Source organism: Oncorhynchus keta, chromosome 7 (assembly GCF_023373465.1).
Source record: "Oncorhynchus keta strain PuntledgeMale-10-30-2019 chromosome 7, Oket_V2, whole genome shotgun sequence".
NCBI classification, from domain to species: Eukaryota; Metazoa; Chordata; class Actinopteri; order Salmoniformes; family Salmonidae; genus Oncorhynchus; species Oncorhynchus keta.
In genome coordinates, this window is record NC_068427.1 from 27,297,866 (window position 1) to 27,318,593 (window position 20,728).

Consider the following 20,728-nt stretch of genomic DNA (forward strand, 5'->3'; position numbering starts at 1 on the left):
TTCCACCCTCTTCATTAATCTCTGGACTAAACATATCTTTATCATAACGATGTCCATCAATGCAAGGCTCAAAGCTCCACACAACACCTTCTAGCCCTTCCATTTCACCTCCAGAACTCGAACTCACTCTGTTTGAACTTGACACCAATCTTGCTCAAAACATCCTCTCCCTTGTTATTGCTAGCTTCAACAGATTCACACCCATCCTCTGCATTCCACAGTCTTTTCAACCTCTTCTCTTTCCCTCCAATCCTCCTCCCTTAACCCATTGTCTCAATGAAGATTTTGGCATGTGACTAGCTACTTGCGCTCGCAGTTACAAGCCTGTTAGAGTTAGTGGGGGCAGACAAGTAATATCCACCATCGTAGTACGGATGAAGCATGAGCTGGAATGTAAAGCTAACTGAAGCTGGCTAGCTTTATAAAAGCCTGAGTAGATCTAGCTTTCTTTGTATTATACCACTCTGATGTTACACTCATCACTGTTGATCCACCCACTGATGTTACACCCATTGCTGTTGATCCACCCACTTCTTTTGCAACGCCCACTTTCAGACACACTCCAAGTATGCAGTTACCCATACCAAAGATTATTTATTGACCAGATAGTAGAGGGACCGCTCTAAAAATGGAAATACATGTCCTCAAAGATGGAATGCAGGTGGGAGAAGGCAAGATCAGGTGGGACCATTATAGCAAATGAGAGGGCAAATACGCTTGAGAACAACAGGCACAACTCCGATATCACGTTTTTTTGTGCGTCCACTTATATCAGTGCATTCGTAACAACCTAACCATTACGAAACTTATATTATATCAAATAAGCCTGACGTAGCAAATTATCAATTATATTTTTCATTGACCAAATTGACCTCCATACAAACATTCCTCACTCTGGTCTTATTTTCGTGAACAGATTATGGCTTGAGTAAACCCTCTTGCCTCACCTCTTCCTCTCTGCCCAAACTTCAACGGTCTTCAACCTTTTCTTGCCCAGGGAACCCATCATACTTTAAGTTGAATGATTACATTTTACATTACATTTAAGTCATTTAGCAGACGCTCTTATCCAGAGCGACTTACAAATTGGTGCATTCACCTTATGACATCCAGTGGAACAGCCACTTTACAATAGTGCATCTAAATCTTTTAAGGGGGGTGAGAAGGATTACTGTATCCTATCCTAGGTATTCCTTAAAGAGGTGGGGTTTCAGGTGTCTCCGGAAGGTGGTGATTGACTCCGCTGTCCTGGCGTCGTGAGGGAGTTTGTTCCACCATTGGGGGGCCAGAGCAGCGAACAGTTTTGACTGGGCTGAGCGGGAACTGTACTTCCTCAGCGGTAGGGAGGCGAGCAGGCCAGAGGTGGATGAACGCAGTGCCCTTGTTTGGGTGTAGGGCCTGATCAGAGCCTGGAGGTACTGAGGTGCCGTTCCCCTCACAGTTCCGTAGGCAAGCACCATGGTCTTGTAGCGGATGCGAGCTTCAACTGGAAGCCAGTGGAGAGAGCGGAGGAGCGGGGTGACGTGAGAGAACTTGGGAAGGTTGAACACCAGACGGGCTGCGGCGTTCTGGATGAGTTGTAGGGGTTTAATGGCACAGGCAGGGAGCCCAGCCAACAGCGAGTTGCAGTAATCCAGACGGGAGATGACAAGTGCCTGGATTAGGACCTGCACCGCTTCCTGTGTGAGGCAGGGTCGTACTCTGCGGATGTTGTAGAGCATGATAACGGCAAGGAGAAATAGGCCTGATTTTGGACACAGTAATTGGACACAGTAATTGTAGAACAACTGCAGTTATACTACTACAGTTATACTGCACTCTAACTGCAATCTTTTTTTGTATGGTTTGGCTGTGATTTGTCTTCAAAATGTTGGCTCACCCATTTGTGTTTAACTTTACAGGCATTATTACGTCATATTCATGGTGTTTATCACATTCGTGAACCTCATTTCCATTCCAATAGCAATGGCCTTTTCCGAAGACCCTGATAGCCCTTGCTCGTCCGGGTGTGCTTAAAAGTTGAATGTATTCTCAGACACCCTGTTCTTAGTTGATGTCTGCAGACATTAGAATGGTGGGCAGAAAATGCTCTGTTGTCAGTTATATGAAATGGGGCCAGATTTGTACTGTCACTAAATATAAGAATATATACACTGCTCAAAAAAATAAAGGGAACACTAAAATAACACATCCTCGATCTGAATGAATGAAATATTTTTATTAAGTACTTTTTTCTTTACATAGTTGAATGTGCTGACAACAAAATCACACAAATTATCAATGGAAATCAAATTTATCAACCCATGGAGGTCTGGATTTGGAGTCGCACTCAAAATTAAAGTGGAAAACCACACTACAGGCTGATCCAACTTTGATGTAATGTCCTTAAAACAAGTCAAAATGAGGCTCAGTAGTGTGTGTGGCCTCCACGTGCCTGTATGACCTCCCTACAACGCCTGGGCATGCTCCTGATGAGGTGGCGGATGGTCTCCTGAGGGATCTCCTCCCAGACCTGGACTAAAGCATTCGCCAACTCCTGGACAGTCTGTGGATGGAACGAAACATGATGTCCCAGATGTGCTCAATTGGATTCAGGTCTGGGGAACGGGCGGGCCAGTCCATAGCATCAATGCTTTCCTCTTGCAGGAACTGCTGACACACTCCAGCAACATGAGGTCTAGCATTGTCTTGCATTAGGAGGAACCCAGGGCCAACCGCACCAGCATATGGTCTCACAAGGGCTCTGAGGATCTCATCTCGGTACCTAATGGCAGTCAAGCTACCTCTGGCGAGCACATGGAGGGCTGTGCGGCCCCCCAAAGAAATGCCACCCCACACCATGACTGACCCACAGCCAAACCGGTCATGCTGGAGGATGTTGCAGACAGCAGAACATTCTCCACGGCGTTTCCAGACTGTCACATGTGCTCAGTGTGAACCTGCTTTCATCTGTGAAGAGCACAGGGCGCCAGTGGCAAATTTGCCAATCTTGGTGTTCTCTGGCAAATGCCAAACGTCCTGCACGGTGTTGGGCTGTAAGCACAACCCCCACCTGTGGATGTCGGGCCCTCATAACACCCTCATGGAGTCTGTTTCTGACCGTTTGAGCAGACACATGCACATTTGTGGCCTGCTGGAGGTCATTTTGCAGGGCTCTGGCAGGGCTCTGGCAGTGCTCCTCCATGCACAAAGGCGGAGGTGGCGGTCCTGCTGCTGGGTTGTTGCCCTCCTACGGCCTCCTCCACGTCTCCTGATGTACTGGCCTGTCTCCTGGTAGCGCCTCCATGCTCTGGACACTACGCTGACAGACACAGCAAACCTTCTTGCCACAGCTCGCATTGATGTGCCATCCTGGATGAGCTGCACTACCTGAGCCACTTGTGTGGGTTGTAGACTATCATGCTACCACTAGAGTGAAAGCACCGCCAGCATTCAAAAGTGACCAAAACATCAGCCAGGAAGCATAGGAACTGAGAAGTGCTCTGTAGTCACCACCTGTAGAACCACTCCTTTATTGGGGGTGTCTTGCTAATTGCCTATAATTTTCACCTTTTGTCTATTCCATTTGCACAACAGCATGTGAAATGTATTGTCAATCAGTGTTGCTTCCTAAGTGGACAGTTTGATTTCACAGAAGTGTGATTGACTTGGAGTTACATTGTGTTGTTTAAGTGTTCCCTTTATTTTTTTGAGCAGTGTATTTTACAGTTATAAGAAAGGTGAAATATTATAGTAAGCTGTTTAAAATTAGATTTTTACTCATTTGATTGTTACTACTTAGAAAGCATTTCAGTTATTTAAAGCCACATTGAAAATATAGATTACCAAGCTACCAATTACTTCACACTGGAAGAAGTTAAGCTAGAGCTTACAGTAAAACATACAGTATAATTGACTTAACTAAAGTTGCTTTGAAAAAGTAGTTCACTACATTGTGAAAAATGATCATATCTGAAATGTCATGGACTACAAATTGCAAGAACAGATCACTCTGGAGTCAGATGTGTAATGTAGCCTATTAAAAACAAAGACTATGTTTCAAGTAAGAACTAGGCAGGTCTGATGCCAAAAAAGGAAATCTTGCCTACTTTACCCATATTTTCTGTTCTTTAAAAAAAATAAGTAATGTATAGTTCCAATAGTTAGCTACACCACTACATGGTGTACACTACCAATAATTACATTTTGTTCAACTACCACCAAGCTACATCAAAATATAATTAAATTACTAGTTGAACTGCATCTAGTTCTTTACCCCATCACTGTATGCTACAGTATATACATTTATTTTATAGGTGTCTAATCCCAATGTTGAGGCACACCTGTTAAAAAATGCATTCCAGGTGACTACCTCATGAAGCTGGTTGAGAGAATGCCAAGAGTGTGCAAAGCTGTCATCAAGGCAAAGGATGGATACTTTGAAGAATCTCAAATATAACATGTACTTTGATTTGTTTAACACTTTTATGCTTACTCCATGATTCCTTGTGTCACTTATGCCTGGAGCCGGCACTGTGTATGGCAATAAAGTTCCCTTGTGTGTAACTCGATTTCCTCATTCCCATCTTACTGGAGGAGGTGCTGGTGGGTAACAGATCAGACCAAAAGGAGAGTCGTTATTTTACATGGTGCATGGTGGAGATACTCAATAGTTTATCAGCCGGGAGGGAGGGAGAGAGAGACATATTTCCCTCAGATTACACAGACCCACAAAGAATTTGAAAACAAATCCAATGTTTATGAACTCCCATAGCTATTGAGCTATTGAGTGAAATATTATTATTATTATATTAAATACCACAGTGTGCAATCAAAGCAGCAAGATGTGTGACCTGTTTCCACAAGAAAAGGGCAACCACTGAAGAACAAACCATTGTAAATACAACCGATATTTATTTATTTTCCCTTTTTGTACTTCAACTATTTGTACATCATTACAACACTGCATTAGACATAATATGACATTTTAAATAATTGTATTATTTTGGAACTTTTGTAAGTGAAATGTTTTCTGTAAAAAACATTTCACTTTTGTTTATCTATTTCACTTGCTTTGGCAATATAAACATATGTTTCCCATGGAGGGAGGGAGGGAGAGAGAGAGAGAGAGAGAGGTCTGGCATCCACTCTCCTCCCACTACACCACCTCAATAAGCCCCGGCCACAGGAGCTGTGACGGAAAATTACCCTGTGACCAAAAAGACTGAGTTAGACGCGACTCTTCAGCAGCCCAGGGAAGGATGGCCAGCTCGCTCGGCTGAACAGAGGAACTGTGTGCTCCTTCTGGGATGGAGAACTCCCAAGCCCCTGTCGGCAGACGCACAGCCAGCACCTGTGGTTGGAGAGGTGTCTTTCTGCCTCAGCTGAACAGGCAATCTCTATCTGTGTACGGTAGCGAGATAGCTGTGGAGAAGGAATGTATACGCCAGCTGCAGAGTGGAGTCTGGGTCATCCACCCATTCAGCCCCATAAGGTATTCTTCTCTAACTACTGTTTGTGCTGCCTTGGCATTTTGTCTGTCCTAGAACAACAAGTTAGACCTTGGGGATGTCTTGGCATTTTGTTTGCCTGTCAAAGCACAACACAGCAAAGTTTGCAAAGACAGCAAAGAGCTTAGGTATATGCCAAAGAAAACACTAAAGGGTGTTTAAAACAGTGTTTCTAAGAACTGCGTGTCTGCATGTCTTTAATATGCAAACCCTTTGTTATTGTGTCTTGTAGGAGTTACTACATCATGTGTATGGTTGCCATCACATTCCTGAATTTGATTGGGATCCCCATGGAGATAGCTTTCTTAGACGGGTACAGTGGAGTGGGCTGGGAAGGTTTCAATGTCTTCTCGGACACTTTGTTTCTGATGGATGTGGCTCTGAATTTTCGAATGGGTATCATCTCTGAGGACAGTGAGGTAACGTGGCTCTGACTTTACTGTATTTTCAGACCCGTCCCAATCTGTGATAGTTTTATAATCCCCTTCCACGAGCATGCAATCCCAATTTGCCCTATCTGTATTAGTTTCAATACACAGAAGGGGCCAGATTAACTGAACCCCTGGCGCATGTGCTAAGCCTGCAGCTGTTATTTGCAAGAGGGAATTTTCCAAATTTGGAAGATAAAGATTCTGAGAAGTAGATTAATTTACAGATAACTATTTATAGATTAGGTTTCCTTTTATCTTAAATTCTCTCATGAAAATAACAGGCACAAACTTTACCTAGGACCAAGATGCTTAGTAAATATGTCCTGAAGTGCACCGGTAATGAAACATGGCTGTGGATCATTGTTATTTGATAAAAAAGGAAATGGGAAAATAAGGGGGCTGATCAAGAACCAGTTAGTGCTTTATGCTGTTTCAGTTTCAGGCCAAGTTGGTTTAAAATATTAATGTGAAAGTTTGGCCAATTGACTACCCTGTCAAGTTTATATTAATGCACTTCTCTATTCTGACGTACATTCTGGATGGCATCACTGTCTCGTTTCATTTTGGACAGAATCCCAAAACATTTAGCTTCCGTTGAATGGTTGAATGATTCATTTGTCTGAAGCATGCTGCCAATCATTAATATCAATCATCTGAACATCTACTGTCTGTTATTCAATTCCGCAGGTGGCTATCCTGGATATCAAAAAGATCAGTGTGATTTACCTAAAGAGTTGGTTCATACCAGATGTGATTGCAGCATTCCCAATTGGCTACATATTATTAATTGCGGTAATGATAAATCACTCCAACTGTTCCAGCATCACGCTGTTATACAGTAGTTCCAGTCTAATGTAAGATCATTGAATTAAAATATGTATTTGTATTTGTGTATTTTTATTGTGACAGGAGTTACAATCCCACAGTGACACCTCCACCTCAGGTTCCAAAGCCAGTAGAATGGTCCGGATTCTCATGTTTGTCCGAATCATCAGCCTCGTCAGGCTCCTCAGAGTCTCCAGGCTTGTCCGCTTCTTCAACGAAGTTGAGAAGGTAAGTTCTGATATGTATGCTGCACATCCCCACAAAGTCAAACCTTGTACTACAAATACATTTGGCCAAGAAGCAATACAAACATGTACAGGGGTAGTGCTTTTGATTGGCATACACATCTAGGTTATCTTTGAAGTCCAATCAATATTTTTAGTGGCATCATGTTTAATAATTTGCCTTTGTTTCTTTCCTGATAGGTTTCAAATGCTAACTTGGAGTATGTTCAACTGTTCTTCCGCATACTGTCTTTGTTTATGATGATGTTCCTGCTGTGCCACTGGAACGGCTGTATCCAGTACTTTGTCCCGATGCTGGAGGAGTTCCCATCAGACTGCTGGGTCAGACGAGAGAAACTGATGGTAAGCCCCACATATACTGAAATGTAGGTCTCAGCTGCGTTGAAAGGGTTAATTCACCCTATATAAACAATGTGGTATTTTCCAGAATGCCACGGTTGGTGAGAAGTATTCCTTTGGAGTGTTTCGGGCTCTCTCTCATATGATCCAAATATCCTATGGCTCCACGGAGTCACCAACAAGTAAGGACTGTTCATAATCTGGTGATATTCTATTAGACTGATGCTACTCCAAGACTGGAGTGCGTGGAGTTTAATAGCAAATTATTACACTGTATTTGTGTGTACTGGGTTTTCTGCTCCATAGATGAGGTGGAGTTGTGGGTGGTCATGACCAGTATGCTGTCTGGGGCTCTAATGTACACTGTACTGGTGGCCAACGCTGCTGCCATAATAACCAACGTAGACCAAGCAGCAAAGGCCTACAAGAACAAGGTATTCTAAGTGTAATGGAGATTTAATGCCTGGGCTTTAGCTCATAAAGCTAACACAGATGACTCAGGTTCAAACTTGATCACATAAGAAAGGAACTCTATTAACATGTCACTTAACTGTAATGGCATGTCATTCAAAGGCCCTAATGTCTGATAATCTACAGATGAATCATCTAGATGACTACATGACTTTCTTGAAGCTTCCTAATGACCTTCGGCTTCGCATCAACAAGTACTACGGGGCCCGCTATGGGGGGAGATGGTTTGACGAGAAGAATTTTCTAATTTCAGTCTCCTCAGCTTTGAGAGAGGTACTTCAGTCATATTATATTCTATTTTATACAACTTCTCTGTATTCACTGTGTCTTTAGGTCCCACTTTACATTGGGTGGCAGGGTAGCCTAGTGGTTAGAGCGTTGGACTAGTAACCGGAAGGTTGCAAGTTCAAACCCCCGAGCTGACAAGGTACAAATCTGTTGTTCTGCCCCTGAACAGGCAGTTATTAACCCACTAGGCCGTCATTGAAAATAAGAATTTGTTCTTAACTGACTTGCCTGGTTAAATAAAGGTTAAAAAGAAAAAAAAAAATATATATATACAAATGTAAAAAAATATATACATTGAACAAAAATATAAACACAACATGTAAAGTTTTGGTCCCATGTTTCATGAGCTGAAATAAAAGTCTTGGAAATATGCACAAAAAACGTATTTCTCTCAAATTTTGTACACAGATTTGTTTACATCCCGGTTATTGATCATTTCTCCTTTGCCAAGATAATCCATCCACCTGACAGGTGTGGCATATCAAGAAGCTGATTAAACAGCATGATCATTACACATGTGTACGTTGTGCTAGAGACAATAAAAGGCCACTATAAAGTGTGCAGTTTTGTCGCACAACACAATGCCACAGATGTCTCAACTTGAGGGAGCATGCAATTGGCATGCTGACTCCAGGAATGTCCACCAGAGCTGTTTCCAGATAATGTAATATTAATTTCTCTACCGTAAGTCACCACCAACGTTGTTTTAGAGAATTTGGCAGTACGCCCAACGGACTCACAACCACAGACCACTTGTAACCACAACAGCCCTTGATTTCCACATCCAGCTTCTTTACCTGCGGGATCATCTGAGACCAGCCACCCAGACAGCTGGTGAAACTGTGGATTTGCACAACCAAAGAATTTCTGCACAAACTGTCAGAAACCATCTCAGGGAAGCACATCGGCGTGCTCATTGTCCTCATCAGGGTCTTGACCTGACTGCAGATCGGTGTTGTAAGGGACTTCAGTGGGCAAATTCTCCCCTTCGATGGCTACTGACACGCTGGAGAAGTGTGCTCTTCATGGATTAATCCCGGTTTCAACTGTACCTGGTATGATGTCAGACAACGGTGTCGTGTGGGTGAGCGGCTTTCTGATGTCAACGTTGTGAATAGAGTGCCCCATGGTGATGGTGGGGTTATGGTATGGGCAGGCATAAGCTACGGACAACGAACACAATTGCATTTTATCAATGGCAATTTGAATGCATCCCGGGGCCCCTTGTCATGCCATTCATCCACCACCATCACTCCATGTTTCAGCATGATAATGCACAGCCCCATATTGCAAGGATCTATACACAATTTCTGGAAGCTAAAGCATTTCCCAGTTCTTCCATGGTCTAAATTCTCACCAGACATGTCAACCATTGAGCGTGTTTGAGATGCTCTGGATCGCCGCGTACCACAGTGTGTTCCAGTTCCCACCAATATCCAGAAACTTCACACAGCCATTGAAGAGGAGTAGGACAACATTCCACAGGCCACAATCAACAACCTGATCAACTCTATGCAAAAGAGATGTGTCGCACTGCATGAGGAAAATGGTGGTCACGCCAGATACGGACTGGTTTTCTGAACCACGCCCCTACTTTTTTTTTTTAAAGGTATCTGTGATCAACTGATGCATATCTGTATTCCCAGTGAAATCCATTGATTAGGGCCTAATTTATTGATTTATTTATTTCAATTGACTGATTACCTTATATGAACTGTAACTTAGTAAAATCTTTGATGCATGTTGCACGTAACTACATGAAGTACATAGCTACATTCTACTTACCTGTGATTTCCTTAGGTTATTACAGCTGTGTTTAATAGTGGAATCTGTCTGTCTAGTTGTGAAACTTTATTATGAAACAATCTGAAGAAAAGCTTTGTGTGTGTTATACAGGAGATTCTGACGGTGATGTGTTCGAGCCTGCTGAACAACGTACCCATGTTCCAGAACCGAGATGTCAACTTCCTGAACACCGTCCTCCTCCAGTTTCAGCACGAGGTCTTCCAGGAGGATGATGTCATCTTCCACCAGAACGCGCCCGGCGACCGCATGTTCTTCATCGAGCACGGCCAGGTCCTGGTGGAAACAGACTCCTTCCCGCAGGAGCTGGCTGACGGCGACTACTTTGGAGGTCAGGCTCACATTCGAGTAGCTCATTTCAGCATCATTCATTCATTTGTTCAGACTATCATTCTATTCAGGCCATCACACAAGAGATTGGGTAATCTTGAAATTCTGATAGTCAAACATCCTTCATCCATTTCTTACATAATTGAAAAAGACCCAACCCCCAACACAAGTTATTCTTATTCTCCTGTTCTACATGGTTGTGCTGATTACATCCCTGGGACTATGCAGGATATGACAAGGAACAGTGGGCATATCTGATATGCATTTTAATAAATGTATATTGTGTTCTGTGCCTTACTGGTTTACAGAGACCTGCCTCATGACCAAAGGAAAGCGCTTGGCCACGGTGCGAGCTCTGACCACGTGCCAGCTCTTCTCCCTGTCCTCAGATCGCTTCCAGAGGGTTCTACAGAGCTTCCCTGACATAAGGAGGGACATGGAAAAGTATGCACAACAGGACAAGGAAGATGTGATACATCTCTAGTGCAGTGTGCCCATTTATGTGACCACTTATGTATAGTGTAGCTCAGACTTGGTACTGTGTAGACTGGTCTAAAATTGTATTATACTTTATGTATAAAGATTTTATGAATATTTATTTCTTCAAATTTAGCAAATCCACAATACATGTTTAGCTGTGCATCATACAACCCATAGTCTGGATTACTAATAGTTATACTCTAGATCTGGGTGGATCCCAAACACCACACAATATTGTTTCTTTAACTGAGAATGTATTTCAGGACAGGCAATGATTAAAATAGTTGTTTTGTTTTTCTAATCGTTTATTGTGAAGAAATGTCAGTTACATAAAACAAGGTCTATTTGGTTATGAAACAGCTGAAATAAAAAGGGAAACATAGTTTCAGTTGACTGAACATCTGGAGGTTTTTTTAAGTAGTGTATTCATTCATGTGTGCCCAGCTCCAGCAGAAGCAGCAGCTGAACCTAAGCCTGCAAGACTAGCCAGCCCCCCGCTCTCTTATCCAAACACACACAAGGTGCCCGAGGCCAACCTATGTTTGTACTCGTACAGGTAGTAGGAGGCTTGGGGGAAGTTACACTTCATCTCCATCTTGCCCGGCACCACATGGACAGCCACCGATGAGCCCAGCCCCTCCTGCAGCTTCTTAAGCATGCGAGAGGCCAGGTAGCGTCGGGCCTTCCCTGGATCCTCCTCGATGGCAGCGTACACCTCTGGAGGTGGGTTGGGGATCTTCCACTCCAGGTCCACGATCAGCTGGTGGATGTGGTTCTTGTCCAGCGAGGTGGGCGCGTCACGGTAGCAGGCCACCACATGAGGGCATGGTGCCTCAGATGACACGGACAAGAAGTGGTTGGGCTGTAGTGTGTTCCCCTGGCCCTCTCCCCCATCCTCCTCCAAGGGCCCCATGGCAGGGTGCACCATGATGGCCCAGCGCAGCCAGTCGTAGTTCTTCTCCAGGGTCTTTAGAATGCCGGCTGCCGCCTCCTCGGGGGCTGAACGGCTTTGCATGGCCTCCTGCAGCTGCTGACGCACGTCCTCCTCCGCCTGCTGTAGGAAGTAGCCTGAACAGCGACCCCCAGTGGTCTTCATCTTCCTATAGAGGGCACCCATGCGCTCAGACCAGGTCTTCATCAGCAGGGCCTGATCTCGGCCCGTAAGGAAGGCCTGGGTGAAGAGGCACAGCAGACCCGTGCCTAGGACAAAATTCACCTGCAAGAGGAAGGAAGAGAGGCTGATATAACAAAACCCAAGTTCTATGCTATGACTATGTGACTCATGTTCAGGAGATTAAATAATAGTAGTGTTGCCCCCCTTAGTTAACTGGTGGTCTACTTTACTGAACAGACTGCATCTTGAAGAATCAGCATTTGGAGAGGCATAGCATAGAGCTATACACAGTGAGCTCCAAAAGTATTGGGACAGAGACACATTTGTGTTGCTCCCTACTCTAGCACTTTGGATTTTACATCATACACTGACTGGGGTTAAAGTGCAGAATGACAGCTTTAATTTTAGGGTATTTTTATCCATATCGGGTGAACCATTTAGAAAATTACAGCACTTTTTGTACATAGTCACCCCATTTTAGGGGACCAAAGATATTGGGACAAATTCACTTGTGTATTAACTTTTCACTACTTTAAGTGTTTGATCCCATATTCAGAGACCGCAATGACCACTTCAAGCTTGTGACTCAATTTGTTGGACGCATTTGCAGTTTGATTTGATTGTGTTTCAGATGATTTTGTGCCCAATAGAAATTAACAGTAAATAATGTATTCTTCTTTACTTGTATTGTAAAGAAGAATACAATGTTTCTAAACACTTGTACAATAATGTGGATGCTACCATGATTACAGATAATTCTGAATGAATTTGTGAAATGTTGAGTGAGAAAGTTAGATAAACACATCATTCCCCCAAGACCTTTCACCATTACAATAAAATGGGAGGTTACACTGGGGGGCAGGGGGATATGATATTTTTGTGTCTAACTTTCTCACTCATCAATATTCACGATAATGTATATGATTGAAAAAAATCTGCTTCAACAGCAGGGGCTGGGACGATCCTTCAAGATCACACAGTGCCCAAAATAGCTTGTATTTAATCAGTCTCATACATTTTGCTGCAATGTTTGTGACTGATAAGTTATCCAAGGTTAACATAACAGATGTGTTTGTATTTCTCGCAAGGTGAAATAAGGTTGTCTCTCCACATACATTTTCTGCTCACTAGCAGAGGAATACATTTTTCAGTGTGACGTACCAAGTTTTGGAAAAGATAGGGGTGAACTTTGTATATGCAACTGCATTACAATTATCACTATCTATTTTGAATAAAACACACAACTAGTAACTTTGACTATTTTTGTGTAAAATGTTTAGGGGTAAAATAATTTGGCTGAGTGCCAGATCTAGAAGTAGGCTACACTCTTAGAAAAAAAGGTGCCATCTAGAACCTAAAGGGGTTCTTCATCTGTCCCCATAGGAAAACCCTTTAAATAACCCTTTTTGGTTCCAGGTAGAACTCTTCAGTCCCATGTTGAACCCTTTACACAGAGGGTTCCACATGGAACCCAAAATAGTCCTACCTGGAACAAAAAATAGTTATCCTATGGGGACAGCCGAAGAACCCTTTTGGAACCCTTTTTTCTAAGAGTGTAGTAAAGGATTAGCTTCATGTCTATTTACAAACTGTTTTAGTCTGACAGTCAGATAAGGCATGGTGCTCAGGCAAGCAACTTTGTTCTTTGAACTTCATGGATAATTTTGGTAAACCAAAGAATGTGATTTACACATTAATTGGTTAGAGAAATTTAGAATGTAACATGATGACCTCTGTTACCTGTTGAGAATTGTGTGTTGATGGCTGACCACTCCCTGACCCCCACTGACCTTGACACAGAACTCCCTCATCTCCCAGCGTTTGGGCTTGCGGCTCTGGACCAGCTCTTCCAGCAGGGTCGGCTGGTCTGTCAGGACCGACACCCCCATCAGCCGGCTGTGGAGTGCCGTCAGCTGCCTCTCCAGCCGGTGCTCCTGAACATACTGGAGAAACACCTCTGTCTCCCGTTTGGTGAACTCAGACTGGGCCCTGACGACCGCGCCCAGCTGGTAATAGACCACGGCCAGGTCATCCTCCAGCCGATGGACCTCCTGGTCAGTCAGCAGGCCTGGCCCTGCAGCAGCCAGCTCCTGGTCTATGTAGTCCAGGTTCTTCCTGGCCAGGTCTGTCTCTTCAGCTGAGGCACTGCCACCCAGGTAGGTACAGATGCCCTCCACCAGAGTCCTCATGGTCTGCATGTAGCCCACTGGCTCCAGCACCTTGCCGAACATTGCCATCACTACAACTAAATGGTTTGATTGACTAAATATCTGTTAAGTGTGAAATAGCCGGATGATTCTGGTGCTGAGGAATCAAGAGAAATAGATCTAATTATAGGCCAATACACCAGTGTAGTCAATACAGAAGGCCAATATCTACCAACCATAATCTTCTGTAAATACTTATGCTATTCAGATTATAGAAAGTTTACATGTTACTCCATTACTCACCAGTCAGAATGTTTCTTTGTCAGGTATGTGGTGACCTTCACTGTTTCCTCAGTATTTATACACTCTCCAGCATAATCAGCGATCTGATAAGGTTCCTCCACCTCCTAGCTCTATTAATCGTCCTCATGCTAAAGGGGGTTATAAGTAAAGGAAGTGAGCTTATTGCAAATTAATAGATGGGTAGACATTTTTTTGTCATGAATGTTACAAATGGTCATATTGAAGTGTTTTATGAACTCTTGCCTTTGAAGTTTTTCTTCATGATGATATTGTCAGTCCACCACAGAATTCTTCAAAAAGTATCTTGCTCATTTCTCACTTTTCACTGTCTTTTTACTGTTTTTATTTATTTACTTATTGTTCACCTAATACCTTTTTTGCACTATTGGTTAGAGCCTGTAAGTAAGCATTTCACTGTAAGGTCTACTACACTTGTTGTATTCGGCGCACGTGACAAATAAACGTTGATTTGATTCTGGTAACTAAATGTATTTAATCGTGAAGCCGGTAGGTGGCAGTTTCGCATTTAGCTCGAGATGCATTCTCTTCTTCGGTGGTGAAAGTCCTGAATAGTAAATACTAAAACTATTTCCGGAAGTGGCGCCATGAATTTCAACAGACAGCGAAAGTTGTATAAATTGCAGTTCAAGATAACGATACTACTTTTAGAAACACATCTGCTAACAAATTGACTCGTTGGCACATTTTTCGCTGCGAAACCTAGCGGTGAAGATTTAAACTGCCGGTCTTTAGCAGGCACACCAGAACTACGACGAAGAATGTATGAAACATACTTCCACCAGAGATACAGTAGCTATATAATGACGAGATTGGTCTCCGATAAGCAGGCGGTCTGCCAAAAGACCTTTGAAACTAGATGTCATTTATGAATGTTCCACTGGGTAGAGGTGAGGCCAAATGTTGGATCAGAACCATTTTGATAGGTGTATGACAGAAGAAGTCAGTCCACCTCTACCGTATTGTCACTTTGTTGTGCAACGCGCTGTAAAACTGTTTCAGATCATAGCACTGAGGGTGCAGTGCGAGTTCTGCATGAGCTGCACTCGGAGGTCAGCGGCCTCAATGTAACCCTCAATGTGGTACCTGATGAGCTGCTTGTAGTTAATAATAGCCATGTGACTCATTAGTATACATATTTAGAGAATGATTTACATAACTGGTTTGTTGTGAAGGAGCAGCTAATGCGCCAACAGGCAGGTTGCCTGGAGCGTTGGTCTTGTAACCGGAAGGTTGCAAGATCGAATCCCCGAACTGACCAGATAAAAATCTCTCGTTCTGCCCCTGAACAAGGCAGTTAGCCCACTGTTCCTAGTGTAGCCGATGTGAAATGGCTAGCAAGTTAACGGGGGTGCGGGGATAAAAGCGTTTCAATCGTTGAAAAAAATCTGTCGTTCTGCCCCTGAACAAGGCAGTTAGCCGATGTGAAATGGCTAGCAAGTTAACGGGGGTGCGGGGATAAAAGCGTTTCAATAGTTGACGTCACTCGCTGAGACCTGAAGTAGTTCTTCCCATTGCTCTGCAAGGGCCGCGGCTCTTGTGGCGCGATGGGTAACGATGCTTCAGGGGTGTCAGTTGTCTGTGTGTGCAGTTGTCTGTTACATTGATGCTGTTGACCCGGATCACTGGTTGCTGCGGAAAAAGAGGTCACAAGTGTGACTCCGACTAGACCATCAGAACCACTCTCAACCTTTCAGGTTATATTGATATAGGGCTCGTTTTACTGTGGATATAGATACTTTTGTACATGTTTCCTCCAGCATCTTCATAATGTCCTTTGCTGTTGTTATGGGACTGATTTGCACTTTTCGCGACAAAGTACTTTAATCTCTAGGAGACAGAACGCATCTCCTTCCTGAGCGGTATGACTGCTGCGTGGTCCCATGTTGTTTATACTTGAGTACTATTGTTTGTACAGATGAACGTGGTACCTTCAGGCGTTTGGAAATTGCTCCCAAGGATGAACCAGACTTGTGGAGGTCTCTGATTTTTTTCCGAGGTCTTCGTTGATTTCTTTTGATTTTCCCATGATGTCAAGCAAAGAGGAACTGAGTTTTAAGGTAGGCTTTGAAATACATCCACAGGAACACCTCCAATTGACTCAAATGATATCAATTAGCCTATCAGAAGCTTCTATAGCCATGACATAATTTTCTGGAATTTCCCAAGCTGTTTAAAAGCACAGTCAATTTAATGTATGTAAACTTCTGACCCTCTGGAATTGTGATATGAATGATAAGTGAAATAATCTGTCTGTAAACAACTGTTGGAAAACAATTACTTGTCATGCGCAAAGTAGATATCCTAACCGACTTGCCAAAACTATAGTTTGTTAACAAGAAATTTGTGGAGTGGTTGAAAAATGAGTTTTCATGACTCCAACCTAAGTGTATGTAAACTTCCGACTTCAACTGTATATAAGGACTCTCACATCACTGTAGTCGGCTGCTACAGACCGCCCTCGGCTTCGGGAGACGCAACTCTCTATTGTCCTACAGAAGCTAAATGACTCGGAATTCATTATTTTATGAGATTTGAACTGAGACATGCTTACGTCTGTATCGGACTCTTTTAAAGTACTGTGACTCTCGCACAATGAATTAATGCTCCTACAAGACCGAATCCCAGAGCACCTAAAAAATCAACACTATTGGTAATTCTGACCCAAGCCGCACTGAGGTCCCAGTATTTGAGATCCCGTACATCAACAGGCTCCTCAGCAACAGAAAGATGTGTATTACTGTCAGTCTGTCAACATGTCTGTGTATTTATGGAGGCATGGACCATAGACATAACTACAAATTGCACTCAAATATAGTGAGTAACTATGTTGCAGGGTGAGACACACAGGCAGATGAAGAACAAGATCACTTGGAACTTCCAACCTCCAATAGAGGTGCCAATCAAGCCTGGTTATATAATGTGCCAGAGATCTCGATCATTGGATGTACAGTGGAAAAAATCTGCACCAGACATGCCAAGCATAGAGTCCTTTTTGGGCAACTTTGCCCTTTGTAAGCTGTAACTGCTATAAAGTGACTTGAGTGCTTACTTATAGTAATAGTTAAGTTGGAGTATCTATTTTGCCTCGCTGTCCCTTCTCTTCCTGACTGTAGAGGGGTGGTGGTGGAGCCCGTGGGGAGCAGAGCATGGGGCAGGAAAGCCGCCTCTCAATCGTGGAGCCGGACGGTTCCACCCAGGCATCCAACCTGGGTACCCTGCGGGTGAGGGGATTACCCCGAGCCATTCGGTCCCGAGATGCCGGACCTAAGCTCTGTCACACAGGACCTCTTTAAGGTGATTGCACTGGAGACTTGTGGAGTAGAAGATGTGGGAACTGCCTTTCCTGTGCACAGATAGGGGTGCAAGGGCTTTAGTGTCTGTACTACCAAGTGGACTTTTAGAGAGATGTTATTTTACCTTCTGTGCTGACTGGTTCTGATGATGGGTTTTGTCTTTCATCTCACAGCTCATTTCCCAGAGCAAGAAAGTCCCCACAGCAGTAGTTCAGCCACACAACATACCTTCAATCCTCCACACAGCAACAGGGAAGAACAGGTCAACTCTGATAATGCCAACAAGAAAGTAGTATAGGTTTATTAATAACATATCCTTAAAAAGAGTTACACCATTACCAATTCCAATAGATTTACTTACTAGTCAAACCTCTGCTCTCTTTTTGTCATTCCTCCAGGGCCCAAATCTTCCCTCCAGGGCGGTGTCAGTCTTCTCTCAGGGCTGTGTCAGGCCATGGTGTCTGGCCATGGTGTCAGAAAGTATTCCAAGCTACGTGAGACTCCTCTGTCCAGCCTCAACCAGGCCATTCAGAAGATCAACAGTGCCACAGAAATGTATTTTGGGACTCTGTTGCCTCAGGTGGTCTTGCAGGGTTTCTGATGGAGGAGCTGAAGAGGATCACGGGGGTGGGCATCAAAGCCCATGTACTTTAGGTGTCTGACTGAGCTGAAGAGGTTGTAGCATGTGCAGGGAGTAGGTACCAGCGCCATGTATAAAATCCTGTCACAGAAGCATACCTGATCAGAATTAAAATGACATTCCCTACCTTCTTAAACCTCCCAAATGACTCGACACTACTGAGTGAGGATCCATTTACTGACCATCATTTGAGTAGGCCTTGACTTTTTGTTGTTACATTACAGCCTTATTATAAAATTGATTAAATTATTTGTTTTCCTCATCACCCCACAATGACAAAGCGAAAACAGGTTAAAATAAAACACTGAAATACCTTTACATAAATATTCAGACCCTTTACTCAGTACTTTGTTGAAGCACCTTTGGCAGCGATTACAGCCTCGAGTCTTCTTGGTTATGACTCTTCAAGCTTGGCACACCTGTAATTGGAGAGTTAATTTTATTATTCTCTATAGATCCTCTCAAGCTCTGTCAGGTTGGATATGGAGCATCGCTGCACAGCTATTTTCAGGTCTCTACAGAGAAGTCCGGGCTCTGGCTGGGCCACTAAAGGACATTCAGAAGCTTATCCCGAAGCCACTCGTGCGTTGTCTTGGCTGTGTGCTTAGGGTCGTTGTCCTGTTGGAAGGTGAACCTTCGCCCCCAGTCTGAGAACCTGCCCCAGAGTGCTCAGGACTTCATCAAGGATCTCTCTGCTCCATTCATCTTTCCCTCAATCCTGACTAGTCTCCCAGTCCCTGCTGCTGGAAACACCCCCATAGCATGATGCTGCCACCACCATGCTTCACCGTAGGGATGGTGCCAGGTTTCCTCCAGATGTGACACTTGGCATTCAGGCCAAAGAGTTCAATCTTGGTTTCATCAGACCAGAAAATCTTGTTTCTCATACATAGTCTGAGTCCTTCAGGTGCCAAAAGTCCAAGCTGGCCATCATGTACCTTTTACTGAGGAGTGTCTTCCGTCTGGCCACTACCATAAAGGCCTGATTGGCGGAGAGCTGTAGCGATGTTGGTCCTTCTGGAAGGTTCTCCCATCTCCACAGATGAACTCTGGAGCTCTGTCAGCATTAACATCAGGTTCTTGGTCACCTCCCTGACCAAGACCCTTCTCCCCGATTGCTAAGTTTGGCTGGGCGGCCACCTCTAGGGAGAGTCTTGGTGGTTCCAAACTTCCTCCATTTCAGAATGATGGAAGCCACTGTTCTTGGGGACCTTCCAATGCTGCAAAGATTTTTTGGTAACTCCCCAGATCTGGCAACTTTCATAAATTATGTGCATTACCACCACCGTTTGAGTGATGCCTGGTGAATACTCAGAAGTGGACACGTCTGTAGACAATCTTTTTTACACACATTGATTCCGACACAATCATCAGAACTCCAATACATGCAAGACTGCCGCTGCGTACAAAGCCGTAGGCATTTATTTCTTTATGCCTGCTACTGTTTTTTTTTTTTAACCTTTATTTAACCAGGCAAGTCAGTTAAGAACACATTCTTATTTTCAATGACGGAACAGTGGGTTAACTGCCTGTTCAGGGGCAGAACGACAGATTTGTACCTTGTCAGCTCGGGGGTTTGAACTCGCAACCTTGCGGTTACTAGTCCAACGCTCTAACCACTAGGCTATGCTACCGCCCCAAAAAGTCACGGGTGGCCAATCTTCCACCTAAATCTTCCACCAAGCCCCTTCTTTTTAATGGTATCTGTTGCTTTTATACATGTCTTACTCTTGCTCAAAAGACTTTGGCATGTTGGCATGTTTCGTTTCTAAATGTCTGCGCAAGACTGAAAGTTTCACCCACGAGAGAGTAACGGTTAAGGTGATTGGATGTTCATTATTTGACTAGGCTACCTGTATTTGACAGTGTTGTTATTTCACTGAACACTAGATGGTTTAATTTTATTTTTGGCAGTGAAACATGGCTAGTCAGGTGACAAAAAACCCTCACCCAAATGTATAGCCCCCTTGGAAAATATAAATGGACTGTTTGAAAATGTGAAGAAACATTTTTTGAAAAAAATTCAATAAATGTTGTTTTTTTTAAAAATGTGAATCACATTTTTATTTGGCGTACCCGTGGGGGAGGATGTCTTCCTTAATTGACCCCCCATAAATGTAACGGACATATACCAGGAGCTGTGTCAGGCCCACCACGTCTGTTGACTCATCCAGATGTACCACATAGAATTCACTGGCTTCACGTACCCCAGTTTGGGAAAAACCTGGTCTAGCTAACAACAGCATGGCATGAGTGCCTCAAAACCAATAATGTATATAAACCATGGATTACTGATGCTATGTATTGGCCATCGAGAGGCCATATTGTCACTCCCCAGTGGGAGCAGTCCTCCATAGGGATTAATTCTACAATATTTCAATTAATGTTTTAAGTACAATTACATGTATCTTTGTTATAGTGGGGACAGTAAGTATTAAAACGTATACTAAGGAACATTTTATATATTTAGATGTTTTTGTTTACCATGTTAAATGATGCATTAGGGTGT

At 43.5% G+C, this 20,728-nt stretch overlaps 2 protein-coding genes and 1 long non-coding RNA gene across 7 annotated transcripts; 2 read left to right on the forward strand and 1 right to left on the reverse strand.

Annotated features, from left to right (window-relative positions):
• The first annotated feature begins 5,167 nt into the window (after positions 1-5,167).
• On the forward strand, positions 5,168-11,094 carry LOC118386249 (potassium/sodium hyperpolarization-activated cyclic nucleotide-gated channel 1-like). The gene is made up of 10 exons (XM_035773833.2): positions 5,168-5,473; positions 5,722-5,908; positions 6,608-6,712; positions 6,830-6,973; positions 7,171-7,332; positions 7,418-7,511; positions 7,636-7,763; positions 7,927-8,073; positions 9,985-10,222; positions 10,530-11,094. Exons 1-10 carry the CDS (start codon positions 5,289-5,291, stop codon positions 10,703-10,705), a joined length of 1,566 nt encoding a protein of 521 aa, XP_035629726.1. The 5' UTR covers positions 5,168-5,288; the 3' UTR covers positions 10,706-11,094.
• On the reverse strand, positions 10,986-14,412 carry LOC118386250 (uncharacterized). The gene is made up of 3 exons (XM_035773834.2): positions 14,266-14,412; positions 13,606-14,119; positions 10,986-11,917 (listed from the first exon to the last, which is right to left on the reverse strand). Exons 2-3 carry the CDS (start codon positions 14,050-14,052, stop codon positions 11,204-11,206), a joined length of 1,161 nt encoding a protein of 386 aa, XP_035629727.1. The 5' UTR covers positions 14,053-14,119; positions 14,266-14,412; the 3' UTR covers positions 10,986-11,203.
• A 458-nt stretch (positions 14,413-14,870) lies between these two features.
• LOC127931100 (uncharacterized) lies at positions 14,871-20,268 on the forward strand. Of its 5 annotated transcripts, none has more exons than XR_008139806.1 (4): positions 14,871-16,343; positions 17,400-17,580; positions 17,753-17,868; positions 17,978-20,268. It is a non-coding gene; the product is annotated as an uncharacterized LOC127931100 (long non-coding RNA). The 5 variants fall into 5 exon arrangements; XR_008139802.1 differs by having other exon boundaries at positions 17,753-17,841; XR_008139805.1 differs by having other exon boundaries at positions 14,871-15,980; positions 16,202-16,343; positions 17,753-20,268.
• Positions 20,269-20,728: the final 460 nt, after the last annotated feature.